Source organism: Clarias gariepinus, chromosome 2 (assembly GCF_024256425.1).
Source record: "Clarias gariepinus isolate MV-2021 ecotype Netherlands chromosome 2, CGAR_prim_01v2, whole genome shotgun sequence".
Lineage (NCBI taxonomy): Eukaryota > Metazoa > Chordata > Actinopteri > Siluriformes > Clariidae > Clarias > Clarias gariepinus.
Window position 1 is genome coordinate 20554232 of NC_071101.1, and position 21207 is coordinate 20575438.

At 36.7% G+C, this 21207-nt stretch overlaps 1 protein-coding gene across 1 annotated transcript; it reads left to right on the forward strand.

Annotated features, from left to right (window-relative positions):
* The first annotated feature begins 974 nt into the window (after window positions 1-974).
* On the forward strand, window positions 975-12501 carry LOC128515466 (liver carboxylesterase-like). Its single transcript, XM_053489575.1, has 25 exons — window positions 975-1231; window positions 1446-1635; window positions 1834-1975; window positions 2363-2496; window positions 2779-2932; window positions 3038-3142; window positions 3499-3600; window positions 3697-3837; window positions 4420-4497; window positions 5108-5255; window positions 5350-5499; window positions 5596-5668; window positions 5901-6061; window positions 6162-6351; window positions 7036-7174; window positions 7368-7501; window positions 7661-7814; window positions 8038-8139; window positions 8221-8322; window positions 8439-8582; window positions 8803-8880; window positions 8989-9136; window positions 11007-11156; window positions 11850-11922; window positions 12019-12501. The coding sequence occupies exons 1-25, from the start codon at window positions 1159-1161 to the stop codon at window positions 12200-12202; spliced, it is 3249 nt and encodes a 1082-aa protein (XP_053345550.1). The 5' UTR covers window positions 975-1158; the 3' UTR covers window positions 12203-12501.
* Window positions 12502-21207: the final 8706 nt, after the last annotated feature.

Sequence of the window (21207 nt, forward strand, 5' to 3'; positions counted from 1 at the left end):
TAAATTGAAGAATGGGAAACATATTTTCCTGGGCATCAGGTAAATGGGTTTCTCTCTTCCTACTGGCTGTAGAAGTATCAGGGATGTCTGAAATTGCCTCAGAGACGTGTACTTAGGTAATACAGTGAGATGATGCTTTTTAAAAACACTGTATTTTTAACAAGAAACTCCTGGAAATCAATTCATCTAGTTAACATTTGTAATAAACGTCAAGTTTTCACATTTTGTGAGATTATTGAAAAAGAACCAATTCAGATACATTATTTAATGTAAAAATGCTATTATAATATGTGCTGTGGCAATTATGTATGTCTGTTTTATCATGGATATCCATACAGTATATCATGTTTTCCCATCATATGCGGGTGCTAAGATAGATAGATAGATAGATAGATAGATAGATAGATAGATAGATAGATAGATAGATAGATACATGTGAATAACATGAATAACTATGAGTGTGGTGTCCTATAATCGCTGTACCTGTGTGTTTGATATGTTAGCAGATGGTTTAATAAAACTGGATGTTTGAGTGAGTAAAAAAAAATAGTATGGTGGTTATCACGTGTAGACACTCTACCCTTGAGTTAGATGCTATAATAAATTACAAAGTATAACCTTAAATATATTTAGAATAAATCAGTATCACATCTATTATCACACAGCTAATGTACGTGAAATGAAAGTAGTCGCCATGTCAGTTCCTGACCAGCAAACCAGTCTTTTGCAGCGGCTTAAAACGTCTGAATTATCTTCAAATATACAAAAAAAGCGAAAAGACACTCGATTATTTTGCATAGGTTATTTATTTAATTCACAAAGTTCGGTTAAAATCCTCGTTCGCCTTCTCAGCGGTAGTTAGCGAGTGACGGCATGATTTGAATCTGCGCGCGCACTGCGCGCGACCCGGGGAAACACTGGGAAACTGTATTTCCCGGAACACCTGGGGTGGAGCTGCAAGGCTTTCATACATATGAGTTAAGAGAGTTCAGCGAAGAGGTGTGTGTCTGAAGAATAACTTTTTACCTACCGAAACGTTACAGACAGCCGTATAAGTGTTGCGACATATGGAACTTCGCTCTCACAGCACAGGGTTATATAACAGAGCTGTTTATCTGAGGTCAGTCCGAGAGCTGAAGCTGAACCTGCAGCTACAGTATGTGGACATTCACTGTGATTCTCTTCAGTCTATTAGGCGTTAATACTGTAATCTCAGCCACAGCCGACGATGGTAAGAAAACCCTTATAAACCATTTATTTTACCAGGACTAAAGCAGGGTGATGCCTTCATGAGTTCATAAATTCTACATTTAAAATGAAACTTATTTGAACTGTAAATTATTCTCTTCTTGTAACTTACTTCCCAGCCTTGTAATATAAGTTGTATTAGTTTTCTTCGGTTCTTTGCATTGACATGTCATGCATGTTTTTATTTTTTTTAACAGGCCCAATTGTGCACACGAAATATGGGGCTCTAAAAGGTGAGTTCATCAGAGCTAAAGGAAAGGACACGATCGTCCACAGCTACCTGGGCGTGCCGTTTGCCAAGCCACCTGTGGGCCCTTTGAGACTGTCCGCCCCACAACCTGCAGAACAATGGCAAGGAGTGAGAGACGCCACCAAACAGCCATACATGTAAGGCGATATGAGCAGGCGACAGCACTAAGATTGAATGTTAAAATAAATAGGTCTTGTAAAGTTCATGTAAATAGTTTTTATGTTGATAAGATAAGATTTGGTCAGAACTGTAATCCAATGAAGCATAACTTGGTAAAATAAATGACACATGATCACTTTTTATGCTGTTTCTTTCTTTAATGCTATTTCTTTCAGGTGTATGCAAAACAGGGAGCTGATTATAGAATTAATAAATATCGTTCATTTCATGACCGTGGACGTTCCTGAAGTGTCAGAGGACTGCCTTTACCTCAACATTTACACGCCTTCTAAACCAAATAAAGATGCCAAGCTACCTGTAAGTCAGTTTTAAAGTTAACAGGTTTTGCAGTTGCTGTTATCCAGGGTGCATTATATCTTGTTTTCCCGTTGCTCTAAACTCTCCAGACTGACTAGACATGCAAACATTTGTTTTGTATATGCTAATTAGATTTATAGGGAGTTCTTGATTTTAGCCGGCTTTTGCTACTGCACTTGAAGGTAACTCATGGCATAACATTAATGGCATAACATTAATACATAAATTAAGAATTTTTTTTGCTTTCTGTTCAGAAGTGAACAAAGAGCAAAGCAACCTGTGTTCACTGAATCTGTTTCTTCTTCAATATTGATAATTAATTATGCAAAGATTTTGTAGCTGCATAGACTGCATGTGAAAAAGCTTTGCTATGGTGGTATGCCACAGGTTATGGTTTGGATCCATGGTGGAGGCTTCTCCCTGGGCTCGGCTTCCATGTTTGATGGACATGCACTGGCAGCCTATCAAAACGTTGTTGTAGTACTAATCCAGTACAGGCTTGGATTATTTGGATTTTTCAGGTGAACACAACTCCTTTATTGGCATGTATAAAATCCAGTCTGACATCAAATCATGTACTTTACATACATATAGTTAAAACTCCCAGTGCTGTAATACTATAACTGGTACCATAAACTATCACTTATTTTAGCACATCATTGAAATAGTACTGTTGACAATAATACGAAAAAGAACCCAAAAAATTGTATACAATATTTTGAAAAGCTTGAATCATTTTTCTCTCTCTCTCTCTCTCTCTCTCTCCCTCTCTTTAATTTAATTTGTTTTAACCCTAATCGTAGCACAGGGGATGAACACGCACCAGGAAATTATGGCCTCCTGGATCAAGTGGCGGCTCTTCAGTGGGTTCAGGAGAACATCCACAGTTTTGGAGGTGATCCTGGATTAGTCACGATCTTTGGAGAGTCTGCAGGAGGAGCCAGTGTGTCCTACCATGTAGGGATGCTAAACATTCTGAGTGGCCACACTTTAGGACACATTTAAAAATAATTTCTAATACAAAAGAAAATGAAAAAAGTTTAATTTCCTCTGCTTGAACAGATATTGTCACCTTTGTCTGCTGGACTTTTCCGCTATGCTATAGCAGAGAGTGGTACTGCTGCAATAGATGCTCTCTTTACAGACAGTCCATTATCAGTAGCTCAGGTAAAGAACTTTCTCCTGGCCGCTCCTTATTTTTCTAATACAAATCATAAAAATCATACAATAATGCAATTCAAATGGGACATAATAGTCATCAGGATACATAATGTAATAAACACAAAATCAACTGCTTATGAAATCTGTTACATGTATGTGTACAAGTATTTGTAATAAAATCTAGAACATGTATTTTTTAATGCAAAGCACAGCCTATTGGTGCATAATATTTACCACTGCAACTTGCTGTAGCATATTATGTATATTGTTTCATATATTTGTATTTTATAAAGTATTTTAATTGATATTTGTTTTGGATCACAAAATATGTTAACTAACTATATCATTGCCTTTCTCCTTAGCCTGTGGCTAAAGCGTTTGGCTGTGACACTTCAAGCACAAAGCAGATTGTTGATTGTATTATGCAGTTGTCACAGGAGGATTATTTGTCAGTGAACCAAAAGGTATGTCTTGGATAAACTGCTGGAAAATGAAAGAAATTTTTCATAGTTTAACTTTTGCTTGGTGGCATTAATTACAATGTCATTGTCTGTTGTTAGGAGGAGTTCCATTTTAAAGTAACAAAGGATGGACGATTCCTTCCTAAATCTGTGGATGAACTTCTACAGAACAAAGAGTTCAGCAAAGTCCCATTTATTACTGGGGTGAATAATGATGAAGGGGGTTTTGTTCTCATTAATGTAAGTATTTCATTAGGTCATTCATTTATATATCTATTAATCTTTTATTTTATAAATCTTGCATATCTATTTACCTACCTACCTGCCTATCTATGTGGTCCTTTATGTACTTTAAGGAATTTCCCTCTGGGATTAATAAACTTCTTTGAATCTTTAATCTTAACAAACCGTTGTCACAGAGTTAGCATTTTATGATGTCGCATTAAGATTTCTCTTCACTGGAACAAAACAACCCAGACCTGTTCCAGCATGACAGTGCCCATGTGCATTTTTATCCCCAAATTTTTGAAAACGCAGTCAAAAGATACACGATATCAAGTATCAGGAAAACAAATAAAAATAATAAAAACCCACACACAAAAAAAAAAAATTAATTATTAAATTTTTACAGCTTACTAGATTACCAAATGTAATCTAAATAAATGAATTATCCCTAACATTACTTGTGTATTTTAGGGGCATAACAAGATAATGCCAAATATGAATTTTATTAATTATACCTTTTGTGCAATTATAAAATATAGAAATTTTAGATTGTACAATTATAACATCACATCAGTAAATAAAAAATGTATCCTACAGTTCCTTGTTCCTCAAGGATGGGCCGAAGGATTGGACAGAGAGCAAATTGTGTCAGTACTGCCTAAGATTTTGCCTGATGTAAGTAAACACTCCAAAAGTATTCTATTACTTACGTAGAAACTATTGTGGATTGTGCAGGTATATATCAAAATGCACCTTAGTGTGAAAGTTTGCATACCCTAAGTCCAAAACAACAAAGACAAATATATATTAATATAACAGACTTTACAGACTGTTTGGGTTGTTTAAAATCACAAGTATTTTTTTACTGTCATGGTTAAAAAAAATAGTAAAATATTTTTTTGAAAAAAAAAAAACTCTTAAGAGGTTTGTATCTCATATTCTGAATGCAATATAAATTTTTGTTATAACATGTATGCCTAACATTGGTTTTTATAACAGTTCAAAGTCTTCTAAGCAGCTTTAGTTTTTAGACTCTTCTTATATAAAATATTTTTTAATCTGGTTTTGGGTCTTGTCTTTTTGCAGATTACACATTTTATTTATAACATTTGGTGCCAAGTTTGCAGCATTAAACTTTAAATGTTTTTGAATTAGTTTATGAAATAAATCTTATTTTTCCCAACTAGAAACTATTGTGGTTGAACAAATGGTTGAACTCAGCTTTACATGTCCTTTTCTCCAAATACTACACGTATCAATTTCTCTGTTTATCTATTTCCTTCAGCTTGGTGGTAAATGGCTTTATGAAATAGTGGCGAATGAGTACCTGGGCACCACGCACGATCGGATTAAAGTCCGAGATGCTTTAAGAGAGATATGTGGCGACTTTTGGTTTAACATACCTGCTCTTAAAGTAGCAAAACACCACAAAGGTAAAATGCATTCATTATCAGTTTGTAATGATTGTGTTTAATTTTTTTTTTTTTATTTAATTAAAATTTATATTATTTATATTTTTAATCATAGATTCTGGAGCACCAGTTTACATGTATGAATTCCAGCACACTTTCAACGAGCACCAGAAAAAAAGGCTAAGCTTTGTAGGAAGTGACCACGGGGATGAAATCCTCTTTGTTTTTGGTGGATGTTTTGCAAATGGTCACCTTAAGCCAAATGGTAAATTGAAAATTTGTGATTTTAATTTTTATAACTACAAACTAATGAATTTATAAAGACCTAAAAAATATCTCAAATCTCTTTTTTCTCGGTCAGGTCAGTTTACAGAAGAAGAGGATGAACTGTGTAGAACTATAATGGCCTACTGGGGAAACTTTGCTCGAACTGGGTGGGTAAAAACCTTGTCCCTTAATCTTGTTAAAAAGGGAACTGTTACTATTTCACGTTGCTGAAGTAATGCCCTTATTGGTTTGTTTTACTTTTAACAAATTATATTTTTTGTTGCTTAAATGTTATATAAACTTAATTTTTTTGTTCACACAATTTCTGGGGAAAATAACCTGCTGTCCTATTGATGCAGTTAATACTTAACCAGTTTTTCTGTATCTGATCATGGACAGGTCTCCAAACGGACCAGGCCTGACCCCATGGCCAGAGTTTGGTGCTGAATCTGAGTATCTGAGCATCGGCCTGGAGCAGAAGAGTGGAAAGAACTTGAAGGGAAAGCACTATGCATTTATAACCCAAACTCTGCCACGATTAAAGCATGAGACAAAAGAGGGTAAAGCAGCATTTTAAGACAACAGTTTTACTGTTCTATCTCAACAGCTTTTTTTTTTTTAAGATTTGTTACTTTATTATACATTCTACATTTTTACCAGATCCAATTGTGCAGACCAAATATGGAACTCTAAAAGGTGAGCGTGTGACGGCTATAGGGAAGGACACAGTTGTTTACAGTTATCTGGGTGTACCATTTGCAAAGCCACCAGTGGGACCTTTAAGATTTACTGCACCCCAACCTGCAGAACAATGGCATGGAATAAAAGATGCTACAAAGCAGCCATACATGTAAGACTTTTTTTAAAATTCAGTTGACTTTGTTTCTAAAGCACATTTAAAACTGCTATAGCTAACCAAAGTGCTGTAATGCAGAGAGGAACCAGAGATTAAAAAGCCACGTTAACATTACCACACAAGACAAAGTAGTTCAGCAATATCAGCATGATTGTGGTGCAGTTATAGGTGCAAGGACCAACAAATAGTGTAATCAACAGGGAATTAAAAGTAGTTTTAAATTCTTACTTATACTATGTAGCCAAAAAGTAAGAAGAATAAACCATGGTGAAAGGTGAGTGAGAGTCTTGTTCTGCAGAGTGCGCTCAGCATAAAAAAATCATGAGGGAATGCAAAAGCTTGTTGACAGATGTTATGTCCAAAAGTTATGTATTTGTCTTCTCTAAAAGTAAACTTAAATTCTACAGCCAGAGTGCAGATAATTTTTGACTAACCCTTATATAAGGCAAGGCAAGTTTTTTTTTGTAAAGCACATTTCATACACCCCATTCATTTTGATACTAATTACTCCAACACTATAACCACATTTAAAAAAGAAATCACAGGGATGCTTCATGGAGCCCTTTGGCAATCTATATTTGGTCAAAATTTTTACATTGTACATTTCATTCACATGTTGGTAATGTTGTAAATCTAGTGCTGTATGAATTCTTTTGTTGATGCTTTTAATGTTTTTAGGTGTATACAAAACAGGGAAGTTACTATTGATCTCTTCGCCAATGAAGCACTCAGTATGGAAGTTCCTGAAGTGTCAGAAGACTGCCTGTACCTCAACATCTACACTCCAGCAAAACCTGGTGAAAATACCAAACTACCTGTAAGTCATTAACCACTGTTTACCTTACATACTTAAAAGTAAAATAGGTTTATGATTAAAACACCCTAACCTGTTCCTGATAAGCCTGAGTATAATAAATGATTAAGTAAGGATCTTCTGAACTATGAACAGCTGGCGATATGTGTGTAGTCATGGTTGCATTAACAAAACTCTTATCATCTGTGTGCTTTAGGTCATGGTTTGGATTCATGGTGGAGGACTAAGCATTGGTTCTGCATCAACGTATGATGGATCTGTTTTGTCTGCCTACCAGAATGTAGTCGTTGTGCTCATTCAGTACAGACTGGGTCTATTCGGCTTCTTTAGGTACGTCTGTGAGGCAGAAATAGTAAAGTAACTGCTCCACCTAATACAAATACTGACAGAACAACCAAATTATTACAGTTCAATAAGCAACATGCAGGATGCCATTTCTCATATCCATATGTCTGCTGTCTGTGTACATTCTGTGTTATTCTGTTTTAGCACAGGAGATGAACACGCACCGGGAAACTACGGGCTTCTGGATCAGGTGGCAGCTCTTCAGTGGGTTCAGGAGAACATCCACAGCTTTGGAGGTGATCCTGGCTCAGTCACCATCTTTGGGGAATCTGCAGGAGGAGCCAGTGTGTCCTTTTTGGTGAGGCGCTGATGTTTACATGCATGGCGGCACTTTGTTTAAATCCTTTTAAAGTATAAATATTTAAAGTTATTTGAAATTGTGGAATTAGAATTCAGGGATAGGATAGTGAGCCTACCCAGGTATGTCTTATCTTCAGCAACTGCTGCTGTAACAAAATCGTTAAGAAGTAACCATGTTTAAGTTAAATTGGATGCTTAATGTTTATCTGTTTGTGTTCAAGCTTCTCTCTCCATTGTCTACTGGACTGTTCCAGCGTGCCATTGCAGAAAGTGGCACTGCCACAATGAAAGGCTTTGTGGGGAACCCTTTACCAGTAGCCCAGGTTAACTGGTGTTCTTTTTCCTTTATATAGTCTATGCTATCATTCTGGCATTTACTAACATTTATTTCTGTATCATTGTAGCTACTGGCTAACAGGTCGGGTTGTGACATAAGTAGCACACAAAAAATTGCTCAGTGCATCAAGCGGTGGTCGACTGAGGATGCGATAGCACTTTCAAAAGAGGTGAGCAATATGGAGAGAAAAAAAATAAGTAGAAGAAATAAAATACACAAAATATTTTCTCTGAGTGGATTTACAATATTTATAAATAAAAAGCTACTTAAAAATGTTTGTTGCAGACCTTGTTTCTACAATTTGTAGTGACAGTAGATAAGACATTTCTTCCCAAGCCTGTGGAGGAACTCCTTCAGAACCAGGAGTTTCATAAAGTACCACTCATGACTGGTCTGACCAATGATGAGTTTGGTTGGTTGATGCCGAATGTGAGTAAATCCTACAGAATATATTGTACAGATATAAAATGCACATTAACATATTTTTTTAACATATTTTTGTCACTGCCCTGTATTCAGTCTTTCTTCAGTCTACTGTACATCAATGAAGTGCACTCTGGGCTCTAATCTTTGCATAATTTATATGCAGATATAAAAAAAATACTTAACAGTGCAGTGAAGATGTTACAGTAATGTCATTTTCCCACAGTTCCTTGCACCTTCTGGGTGGATGGATGGAATGAATAAAGAACAAATACTTTCATCAATGACCCCTTTCTCTTCTGAAGTAAGAATACAATAAATTAACTAATGCATAGCATTACATCTATATATTTCTATCTATCTATCTATGAAGTATAAAGTCTAATGCTTTGTTTCCTTCTTTCCTGCCAAGATATATCCTCAGTGGATTAATGAACTGCTGGTAGAAGAGTACCTGGGTTCTACTGCTGACCCAATTAAAAATCGTGATGGCTACAAAGAGTTGATGGCAGATATGATCTTCCTCATTCCAACTCTGACTCTGGCTAAAGCCCATAAAGGTGCAGAATGCATTTATTTTGTATACGTGTCTTTATAAATCAATTTCTACCATAGCATTTTAAATTTAAAAATACAATTTGATGGTTTGATTCATTTTATCAGTCATTCTGTATCACACCATATCATATTTTATTCTTTTTTTCTAAAAGCATATTATATACAGGTCCTTCTTAAAACAATTGCATATTGTGATAAAGTTTATTATTTTCTGTAATGTACTGATAAACATTTGACTTTCATATATTTTAGATTCATTACACACAACTGAAGTAGTTCAAGCCTTTAAATTATTTTAATATTGATGATTTTGTCATACAGCTCATGAAAACCCCAAATTCCTACCCCAATAAAAATTGGCATATCATGAAAAGGTTCTCTAAACGAGCTATTAACCTAATTATCTGAATCAACTAATTAACTCTAAACACCTGCAAAAGATTCCTGAGGCTTTTAAAAACTCCCAGCCTGGTTCATTACTCAAAACCGCAATCATGGGTAAGACTGCCGACCTGACTGCGTCCAGAAGGCCATCATTGACACCCTCAAGCAAGAGGGTAAGACACAGAGAGAACTTTCTGAACGAATAGGCTGTTCCCAGAGTCCTGTATCAAGGCACCTCAGTGGGAAGTCTGTGGGAAGGAAAAAGTGTGGCAGAAAACGCTGCACAACGAAAAAAGAGATGACCGGACCCTGAGGAAGATTGTGGAGAAGGACCAATTCCAGACTTTGGGGGACCTGCGGAAGCAGTGGACTGAGTCTGGAGTAGAAACATCCAGAGCCACCGTGTACAGGCGTGTGCAGAAAATGGGCTACAGGTGCCGCATTCCCCAGGTCAAGCCACACAGAAACAGCGGCAGAAGCGCCTGACCTGGGCTACAGAGAAGCAGCACTAGACTGTTGCTCAGTGGTCCAAAGTACTTTTTTCGGATGAAAGCAAATTTTGCATGTCATTCGGAAATCAAGGTGCCTGTAGGAAGAGTCTGTAGGAAGACTGGGGAGAGGGAAATGCCAAAATGCCTGAAGTCCAGTGTCAAGTACCCACAGTCAGTGATGGTCTGGGGTGCCATGTCAGCTGCTGGTGTTGGTCCACTGTGTTTTATCAAGGGCAGGGTCAATGCAGCTAGCTGTTAGGAGATTTTGGAGCACTTCATGCTTCCATCTGCTGAAAAGCTTTATGGAGATGAAGATTTCATTTTTCAGCACGACCTGGCACCTGCCAAAACCACTGGTAAATAGTTTACTGACCATGGTATTACTGTGCTCAATTGGCCTGCCAACTCTCCTGACCTGAACCCCATAGAGAATCTGTGGGATATTGTGAAGAGAAAGTTGAGAGACGCAAGACCCAACACTATGGATGAGCTTAAGGTCGCTATCGAAGCATTCTGGGCCTCCATAACACCTCAGCAGTGCCACAGGCTGATTGCCTCCATGCCACGCCGCATTGAAGCAGTCATTTGTGCAAAAGGATTGCCGACCAAGTATTGAGTGCATAACTGAACATAATTATTTGAAGGTTGACTTTTTTTGTATTAAAAACACTTTTCTTTTATTGGTCGGATAAAATATGCAAATTTTTTGAGATAGGAATTTTGGGTTTTCATGAGCTGTATGCCAAAATCATCAATATTAAAACAATTAAAAGGCTTGAACTACTTCAGTCGTGTGTAATGAATCTGAAATATATGAAAGTCTAATGTTTATCAGTACATACAGAAAATAATGAACTTCATCACAATATGCTATTTTTTTTAGAAGGACCTGTAATTCCTTATTAAATGTATATTAATTGACTAAATAATTCAGGGATTTACTGAATGTTGAATTCACATTGCCTCACAGTTCCTAAACTTTACTCTTACCTTGCAGCTGGTGGTGCTCCAGTTTATTTGTATGAGTTCCAGCAAGCACCCAGCATTTTTCAGGCTAACAGGCCCAGTTTTGTTGGAGCTGATCACACAGATGAACTTGTCTTTGTTTTTGGTTTGTGCTTTGGGAACGCTCACGTCAAGGCAACTAGTAAGGCGGAAATTTGATCTACTTGTTTACACATGCCGTTCGCTCATAAGCAGTCCTGTGTGGTACATCGGAGATTTAATAATCCTTGTTGATTACATTTGATGTTATCATGTTAAAATATATATATACAGGATTATGCATAGAGGTAATAAAGATATAAAAAAAATTATAATATACTAGTTATTTAAATTATACTTCAGTGAAAGTTAAAAAGTGCCTACAATTTAATGAACTAATGTATTTAAAAGAAAAAAGTTAATTATTTAAATTGAATGGAAAAAAAACAAAAAAAATTCGCTTACAAAGTTGTAACAATTTCATACATCAACGTGTTTAAAGATCTATTGTAAAAACATAGCAAATTAATAATTTCTAGTTTTAATTCCTACAAAGTTTTATTTTTTGCTAAGTTAAAATTCAATAGAGATCTTTTTTATAAAAATATAATTTCTTATATAGACATTTAACTGCAAGTGTGAAATTGAAATTTAACTGCCAGTGTGAAATTGTTTTATAACTGTTTTTAATTACTGTATATACAATAGCGGTATACATTACTAAAATGCGTTCTGCCTTAGACCGTAACATAATTCTCTACTTAACACAGCCTATTTTTAGTTGTGAAAATCTATATCCTTAAAGTAATAACTAAAATACTATTTTAACTATATTTTGCTTGTTTTATTGTTTTAGCCTCATTAACGAAGAAAGAAAATGAACTGTGTAGGACTGTGATGGCATACTGGGGAAATTTTGCTCGCACTGGGTCAGTGAAATGCTCGAAGATTTTCTATTATTATTAAATATTATTATTGTTGTTACTATTATTATTGTTGTTATTTTCACTGGTTGTATTTTGCAGGTCTCCAAATGGACCAGGCCTGACACCATGGCCTGAGTTTGGAGCTGAAGCTGAGTACCTGGGCATTGGCCTAGACCAAAAGCCTGGCAAGAACCTGAAGAAGGAGCGTTATATCTTTATGACTGAGAAGCTTCCAGAGTTGGTGGCTGCAGCTCAGACAAACACTGAACATGTTGAGCTGTAGAGGATGCTGTAGTTCCTTTATACAATCCATCTCTCAGGGGTTCTGTAAAGTGTATGATTCTATTACAAATACAATGTGGTATTTAAAATTTTATATCTGTCTAAAAATATGGGATCTAAATGTAAGCATGTATTATTTGTTGAGAAGGGATTGTCTTCCTTAGCTTCAGACCAAAGCTGTCACTTGGGGCATTATGTAAAATGTTTACTGACCTGCACTTGGCATCATAGGTTTGTAAAACTGATCAGCTGATGAAACTCTGAAGTGTAAACTAATAAAAAATCCCTTAAGAAGAATAATTCAGAGTCGGACAGGATGACATTTTACTCCAATTTATTGGGAAGGGATGAACATATAAGCTTCAAAGCTCCCTGAAGTCATGTGATGTTTACATGAGACATTTGTTTCTCTGAAAATTAATTTGATGAATATACTCGACTTGAAACAGTTGTGGTGGTCACACAACAAACAGGTGGTATGCTTAACATATGCAGTTATGTTCACAATGACCCAAAAACAAAGTTAAAATATATTAAATACTTTCATCCACTTCACATATAGTTTCTTATATATATATATATATATATATATATATATATTTTTTTTTTTTTTTTGCAGTTGAATACAAAAGTACACACACAGATCTAGTCTGTGGTCAATGCCTTTGCTGTCGAGGAAAGAGCACTTTGAGGGTAGTTGCTGCACAGCTTTATGATCAAAACACAAGGAAGCGTTAATAAAGTCTGCTGGAGGAAAAATACCTTGGAGAACTCCCATGCTCCAATATATAACGTTATAAAGTATGCCAATATATATGTTATTAAAGATCATAAACAAATCTTCTGACTAGATATAGGAAAGTGGCACCAGTCAGTCACTCAGACTGTCAGGCAGGACAAGGGCTAAATTTTTGATTAAGGGAAGCTAAGGCAAGCCCAATCTGCCATACAAATGCGCATTTCTAATTTTCAATAACACATTTAATTTCCTGACAGACTCTCAATACTCTCAAATACAGGGCCTTTATTTTAATTAGATTTGGCATGTTTTTAATTATCAGTATAATACAATGATGTAGTTTATGTAGTAAATGCTTGTGGTAGTAAAATTGCAAAATATTATGTCCTTATGTCCACTCCACAAGCATGACATGCTATTTCAGTTAGCGGGGTGCAGCCAAACTCTAAGGAGCAAAGTGACCCAAAAACATGTGCCTTTGATTTGCTTTTGGGATACAAATTTCCTGGGGAACGGAGAGAAGGAAGACAGGTGACTCTTTTTTTTCTCTGCCAGAAAGTAGGAACAAGTAGGGGGTGAGGAAGACAGGGGAAGGCAGGTGATGCATTTTTATGTCAGAGTGAGCCAGGGAAACAAAAGGATTTAAACTGTAGATAGGGAGAGACTGGTGGAGACAAGGAAAAAAGGTGGATGGGCGAAATGGGGAGACACTGTGATCAGGGCCTTGGGCAAGGCAGGACAGGAAGAAACAGGGGAGATGGGAAGAGAGAGTCATTTGAATAAAATTTAAGTAGCAATGAAAAAGTATTAGTTATTAAATAAAGTGAAACCCAAAGCTCCACTGCTCCACTGAAGATTGGTATAGATGGACAAGTTTCAGTGTAAATGCATATTCTCCCTGCACTTGGTGGATTTCTGGGTACTCTAGCTTCCTCCAAAAGAACAATGAGTCAAATTTGACATTTCCAAATTGCCCACAGTGTGTGTGCTTGTGCCCAGCAATAGAAGAATTGATGAAATTGGGATTTGTATGCTGTCATGAGGACTCCAGTGAATTTCAGAAATTGGAGCCAATAAATACAGACATAAATAAAACACTGCACATTTTACACAGACAACCCGCTTTAAGAAACGCATCAGACTTTCTACATACAGTATAAAAAGAAAGATGTACAGTATACAGTCTACACTACTGAATTCAGTATACTTACATAAATGGGTGTGACATTTGGACTCATTTCAGTAAGCAAAAAGCCTCAGGGCATGAACAAGATTAGTATCAGTGAATTCATTTACACAGGGCCACTGCTGGCCAAATGGCTGCCCTAAGCAGAAATTTACTTTTGTGCCCTCTCCCCCAAATATTACGGAAGTAAAAATAAAATAATTAAAAACACACATACTATAGGGGCCAAAATAGAACTTTATACAAACAAAAGTAAATACATAAATAAATTGTATCATTTATAAATTACAATTGTGGCTCTACGGCAAAAAATACAAACTAAAATTACACTTTAAATAAAACATTTATAATAAATAAAATAAACAATAATAAAATGAAATAAAATGAACACTGTCATCTGCTGGAGCTTTCCAGCAGATGACAGTTCAAAATTTACAAAGGCACACTTCTGCTTTTTCTTGAGGCAAAGTCGTACAGTACATGAGCTCTTCATACAATAAAGCCTTTGCTAACTCAGAGTTGATGCTGACAATTGCCAGACCACTCATGCGCTCTTGTGATATAGATGAGAACAAGTACGTTTTAATGAGCTTCATTTTAAAAAGACTTCGCTCAGCAGAGGCAACAGTTACAGGGAGCGTCACAGTATCATATTAAGAAAGATGCGTTAGTCGTGAAATTATTACCGACAAAATAAAATAAAGTTTCACAGGATTATGAACGTACCTGAAAGTGATGCATGGGCTTCATCTTGGGCTTTTTTTTTTTTTTTTTTGCTTTCGTTTTCCAGCGCCGGACTGTTGATGTCTCTTTAACCAGGCATATTGTTCAATTATTATAATTTTTGGCCATAGGCACTGCGATAAAGCCAGCCGCGGTTCAGAAAAACACGGTCAAGCCAGCGCGCATATTACAGTGATTACGGTAGTTTCAGGACCAACACAGAGAGAACGCGCTTTCAGAGCGCTTTTCTTGAAAAGCCCAGCGCGATTGTGATGTGATATAAAAAGGTGTCATGTTTCGAAACTGGTGTTTTGCATTTTTTGTTTTCCTTACTGTTTATAGGTGCGATTTCTTTGACACTTGTCTTTCTTTAAATAATGTTTTCTGTATATTTCTTCTTCTACAGTCATTGTAAATGTAGTTGTTTTTACAGATAAATTATATGCAAATGGAAGACAAAATAAATTATATACTCAATTTACTGTAAATCCCTCAGTTGTGTATTCATTTGTCACTGTTCTATAATTTCTGTTATTTTTGAGTGCATTAATTAGGTGTAATGTCTGCAATGAAAGTAAATAGCAAAATAAGTTTACAATAGGTTTAAAAGTCTGAATCAGAAGTCAATAATTATCATAAAGATGATATCAAGAATAATGACATTATTACACTTCAGAGGCCTATACAGACGTCATTTCTAATAAGTTGAAAAAAATAATGGCCAATTGACTCACAGGGTGTCCTAACTTTGTCACACATTGCCTTTTCATCTTAGCTGTATTTTTCTTAAATAAATAATGGCACTGTGTGATATTGTCACACCATGTGAAGAATGAGGAGCCAGAGGAAAACGAGAGGAGCCAGGAATACAAAATAACACTTTTTTATTAAATAAAAGAACAGAAATACAGGGAGCAAGCAAACAAACATGACAAAACATTAAGACTGGACAAACTAAACTGGAACAAATAACTATTTAAACAGAAGCAAAGGGGAGTGGCGACATAAGACAGGTGTACACAATCAAGGTAACGAGGGGGAAGTACAAATATGGGCATAAGGGAAAATCAAAGCAAACTAAAGAAAAGGGGGAGACACAGGAAAAAACCACAACAATAGATCCACAGGGGGGAAAAACACGAGGAAACAGAAAACAGACTAAAACAGTCTATGAATCCTGACAGATATGTCATGTGATGATATTTATCTGAGGATTTATTATCCAAATGTTAAGACTTGCCAAGGACCAGATATTTTTTTTATTATGTCCTGATACAGAAAACCATGGAATTCAGTAAGGTGTCCTAACTTAATCACATGACTGTATATTGAACACAGTAAATTCACTCCTCATTTATGTTTTGCTCCAGATTAAAGAAGGTTACAGTAAAAGTACTTTAGAAACACAGATTCTGTATTTTGAAAAATACATATTTATTATATTTATATAATATGTATTATATTCATTTATAATTCATATAATATATTGTTGATGTTTTTTAGAGTTGCTTTAAAGGCAAATTTAATCTGAAATCACTGACTTTTTATTGTTGTGAAGCTGTACTAAATGCTATATAAATAAGGTAATGACTTAAATAAAGTTATTGTTTTTCCTCAGGGGGCTGTAAAGAAAACAGACACTTTACCTACCAAACATTAAAACAAAGTACATGAACTATGGACCATGCTGGCAAGAAAAAGACTCCTCCAAAAAATGTAAATGTGCAAGGCTGCAGAGACCACCGATGGTTCCAAAAGGCAGCAAAAGTGTTGCTATTCTGCATCCCCATTACTGGCTTAGTAGTGAAGAGATTGAGTTTGCATCTTACTTGCTTGCAACTAAGTGCCCACACATGGACGGATTTTAGTCAACACTGTTATTCAGTGCCTTACACAATGGAGGGATTGTGGGTACTCCGAGTCGCACATTCATACAAATTGTACATACTGGAGGTAACCACTGGCTGACTGTAAGCAACCAGTTTTGTGAGAGCAATCAGATTTGTGTATATGACAGTCTCTCTACAGTTCTGGATGAAAAAGACAAACAAATTTTGTCATGGTTGATCAGGCCAATGGATGACAAATTCATGATCATTTATCCTGCTGTGCAACAGCAGTCCAACTCCAGCAACTGTTGCATTTGCGTTTGTATTGAGTCGCAACCTCAAGCCTGAAAACTGCCAGTTCCCTGAGGGACGATTGAGGACTAAACTTCTAACATCTTTTAGGTGTGGCAGAGTATGTTTCAAATTTGAGCCACGACATAGCATTGGAGCACTGAGAGAAACAACTGTGGATGTGCACTGTGTATGCAGGACAGCTCACTGCAGGGAACTGATGGTGGAATGCTCATTGTGCAAGAGATGGTATCATCCCAACTGTGTGCATATACCACAAAATGCCATTACTAAGGATGGTGAGTGGTACTGCCCCAAATGTAAGGACAAAATATAAACCATACATTGTATGTTTGGTTTGTAGTGAGTAGTGAAGTGGCAATATAGAATGCTACATTACTCCGGACTGGACCGATTAAGCAAAGTTGTGAAGTAGCTAAATATTCCAGTAACATTTATCCCTAGCCAGTGTTTATTTATTTTATTTTATTTATGTTATATAAAGTTTTTGGGCCATGTTTCAAGGCCATGTGGCTTTAGTAATTAAAGTATTGTTGTGTTTGTGTGCGTTCTAATAATTACTGTTTATTGTTAATAAAACACATGCTCTTACTGCATTACTTACAATAAATGTGAAATTTATTTTTGATGAACCTGATGAATGTGGATTTTCTTTAATATTATTTATCTTTTTTAAATATTCTTTAAGTTATTCCCTATGCTGAGAAGGCACACTAATCTAAAGAGTCTGTGTTAAAATCCTATATTCATCCTGTAATAAAATCAAATATTTATAATTGTCATGGATGGTTAAAGGCCAAATGAATAGAAACGGATGTAATCACATACAGTATATATTTAATACTTGACAACAAACCAAATAAATTTGGAACAATGAAAAAACACACAAGGACAAAAAGAAAAACACAATTAAAGGAATGTAATGTAATGTGCATGTCCTCTATAAAAATTAAGCGTTCATTTTGTCTATTCCAGAAATAGGATCTATAGGTGTTACAAGTGGAATAACATTGCATATCTCCAAAACACTGTATTAATATGATTAGAGAATATCTTTATATAGTATGGGAATGTCCTTATACCAACAGACCATATGTTTCCCCTATAAAAAATGTCTACATGTCAAAATGCTGCAGTAACATAGTTTCATATGTGGTGTGTATATAGTATGGGATGTCCTGTATAAAAACTGGTGGTTGTTTTTTTTCTACTTATTAGAAATGGGGTCTTTGTACCCCTTTAAAGTTAATAATGCCCCATATCTCAAAAATGCTGCAGTAAAATAGTTTCATATGTGGTGTGTATATAGTATGGGACGTCCTGATTAAGAACTGATCATTGTTTTTTTTCTACTTATTAGAAATGGGGTCTTTGTACCCCTCTAAAGTGCAGTCATATCTTATATCTCAAACAAGTTTTTTTTTTTTTTTTTTAATCATATAATGTGTGCACATTATATGGGATAAAAACTGACCATGGCGTTTTATACTAACTAGAATTAATTTTTTCATAGGTCTCTGAAGTGAAATAAAGGCATTTTATTTAACTTTTTTTCCCATTGTGAACATTTTTTTATTTGCCCTCTCTTTCAAAGCAGACGTTAAACTTCAATATAGAAAACATTCATTGAAGAATAACTGTTACTTTTGAACAGTAAAACAAATAAAAAAATCTATTCTGGCATTTAGAAAGACTAAATACGCTGTCTTTTTTTGTCTGTTTTCTACGAATTCAGCTGTAACTCATTTACATAAAACAATTATTTGAAAGGTGAATATTTAAGAAAAATATTGTAACAGACAACCGTCAAAGTCACCAATAAATAACAAGGATATTAAAGCAGAAATGCAAATAAATAAATAAGCAAGTAAAAAATCACGAGCATTTTGTATTATCTCTCAGTCCTGGGCGTCTAAATAAAAAGCGCCCTGAAAGCGCGTTCTCCCTGTGTTGTTCCTGAAACTACCGTAATCACTGTAATATGCGCGCACAATAAAATCAATCGTGTTTTTATGAAGCGGCTGGCTTTACCGCAGTAAATAGGCAGCCGTAACAGAGGTAAGGGGGCGCGCGAGTCATCACGTGTGCCTAGCCTACACTGCGTTCACCGTAAAATGCAATATATACGTTTATATTTTTGTTTATTTGTATATGAATATCAAGGGCGTAGATTTGCTCTGGACATTAGTGGAGACCTATGACTATTCTTTATTGAGCCATAGTGCAAATGAAACATCTCAAACCTCAGTATATATAAAAGTAGATCACATCTAAACATGAACTACTGTTAGGTACCACACAACAGCTTAATGCCTATTGCTCCTATATGAAGGAGCCAAAAAGACCCTTCTCTCCATCGCTGTCTGATATACAGCACAAGTGTTAGGTTCTGTCACCTGACAAAACAGGATAAACACATGCCATTTAAACAGCAATCATTTTATTTTACTTTTTCTGAGTCTTAGTGTGCAAATCTCGAATCAAATCATTAATGTTTGCCAAGTCAGTGAATGCATTTTTTTAATTATTTGTGCGAAGCGGATTGTCTATTGGTAAACTGTCAACAAAATTCTAGCCATGTAGCATATCAATTTCTTTCACAAGACTGATTTCTGACAAAAAGTCGTCATTAGATTAGGAGAACTGACAGGGATCATATTTATACCTTTACATTTAGCTGTTAAATCTGCTGTTAGTTTTAAGTCCGTATTTAAAGACTATAGCCTGTCCTGCTATGAATGTGCGTCAAAGCGTTAGATAGATTTACTAGCGAACTTGAAGTGACTTACACTTTTCTTTGAATAAAAGTTCCTTATGTCCAGCTTTTTTTTTTCTTTTTTTTTTTTTTTGCTGCCGCCATCCTCACATGCATGTCACCCAACACACCTTCTTGCACGAAAAAAAAAAATCCATTGCATTTGGCGCTGCTTGTATCTTAACGCAGCCATAGCCTCTCACATGATAGCAGGGAAAATCAAAATGTTCATATGTGTTTTGGGGGTGGAAGGACTCTAGGAGAGAACATGATTTTTCCTTTTCTGCGTGTCTAGGTTAATGTTGACAGCACAAATTTTAAAGTGGATTAAATTATTGGTGGGGACATTTCAATGGTCGGAGGATATTGGTGGGGACACATCCCCTCCGTCCACCCTAAATCTACGTCCCTGATGTATATTATTAATATGAATTTATTATTATAATAGATAAAAACGATTTCTTTGAGCAGCTGGAATGGTGCCCCCCTGGGAGTTGGTGCCCTACGCAGACTGCGTACTCTGCGTATAGGGAGCGGCGGTACTGAGGACAACATACTGTACATACATAATGTGGTCTAGTACTGGCCGTTACAAAACAGCGGCGCCCGCACTCATCTTTCTGCATAAAATAGAGATGAAATATTATGGTTTCCGTCATTTTTACAATATTGTAGCGTTTTTCACTGCTACGAAGGGACTTGGAGAGACGAGTGAGCTTCCTTGCTGCCCAATGCAAATGGCTGGGAGTATTTTATTTAACATGGCACGAAAAGTCACACAACCACACATTCACTAACACACATCAACAGGACACACTTCTAACCCACACACACACACACACCCTAGCCGAAGCCACTAACCCAAACGCCTTTCCTCGACAGGGTGAACACCTAACAACCCCTCCTGCAAAGCATGATGGTTACTAGTCCAAAACCCCGCCCACGCCACACTGCCCCCACCCGAGCTGTGACCGTCCCCGGTCACGATGGCGAACTCGGTCCTTGAAGCGTGACGGTGGTCGACGCTGGCGTTGTGAACGCCGGAGTCTTTTTGCGGGGGAAGGAGGGCCGCTATTCTCTCCCTGAGGCGGACCGGCCTCCACAGAGTTCGAGGTCTCGCTGGCGTTGGGCTGGTAGGGCGGGAGACGGTCCCGGTGGAGCACGACCACTCGCGACCGCCCCGTCAACCTCACCCGGTAGACTAGATCAGAGAGCTGGGCAATTACCGTACAGGGGCTCACCCAGTGAGACATGCGCTTAGGTGAGAGCCCCCTTTTCCTTCCGGGGGAATACACCCAAACCTGCTCCCCAGTAGCAAAGGCTCGCCCTCGGCTGTGAGTATCATACACTCGGCGCTGCTTAACACCGGCGTCCGCCAAGTGTCGATGGACTTAACTGTCCGTTAATGTTCGGGCAACTCGCGCCCGAATATTAACGCAGCAGGCGTCAGCTGTGATGACTC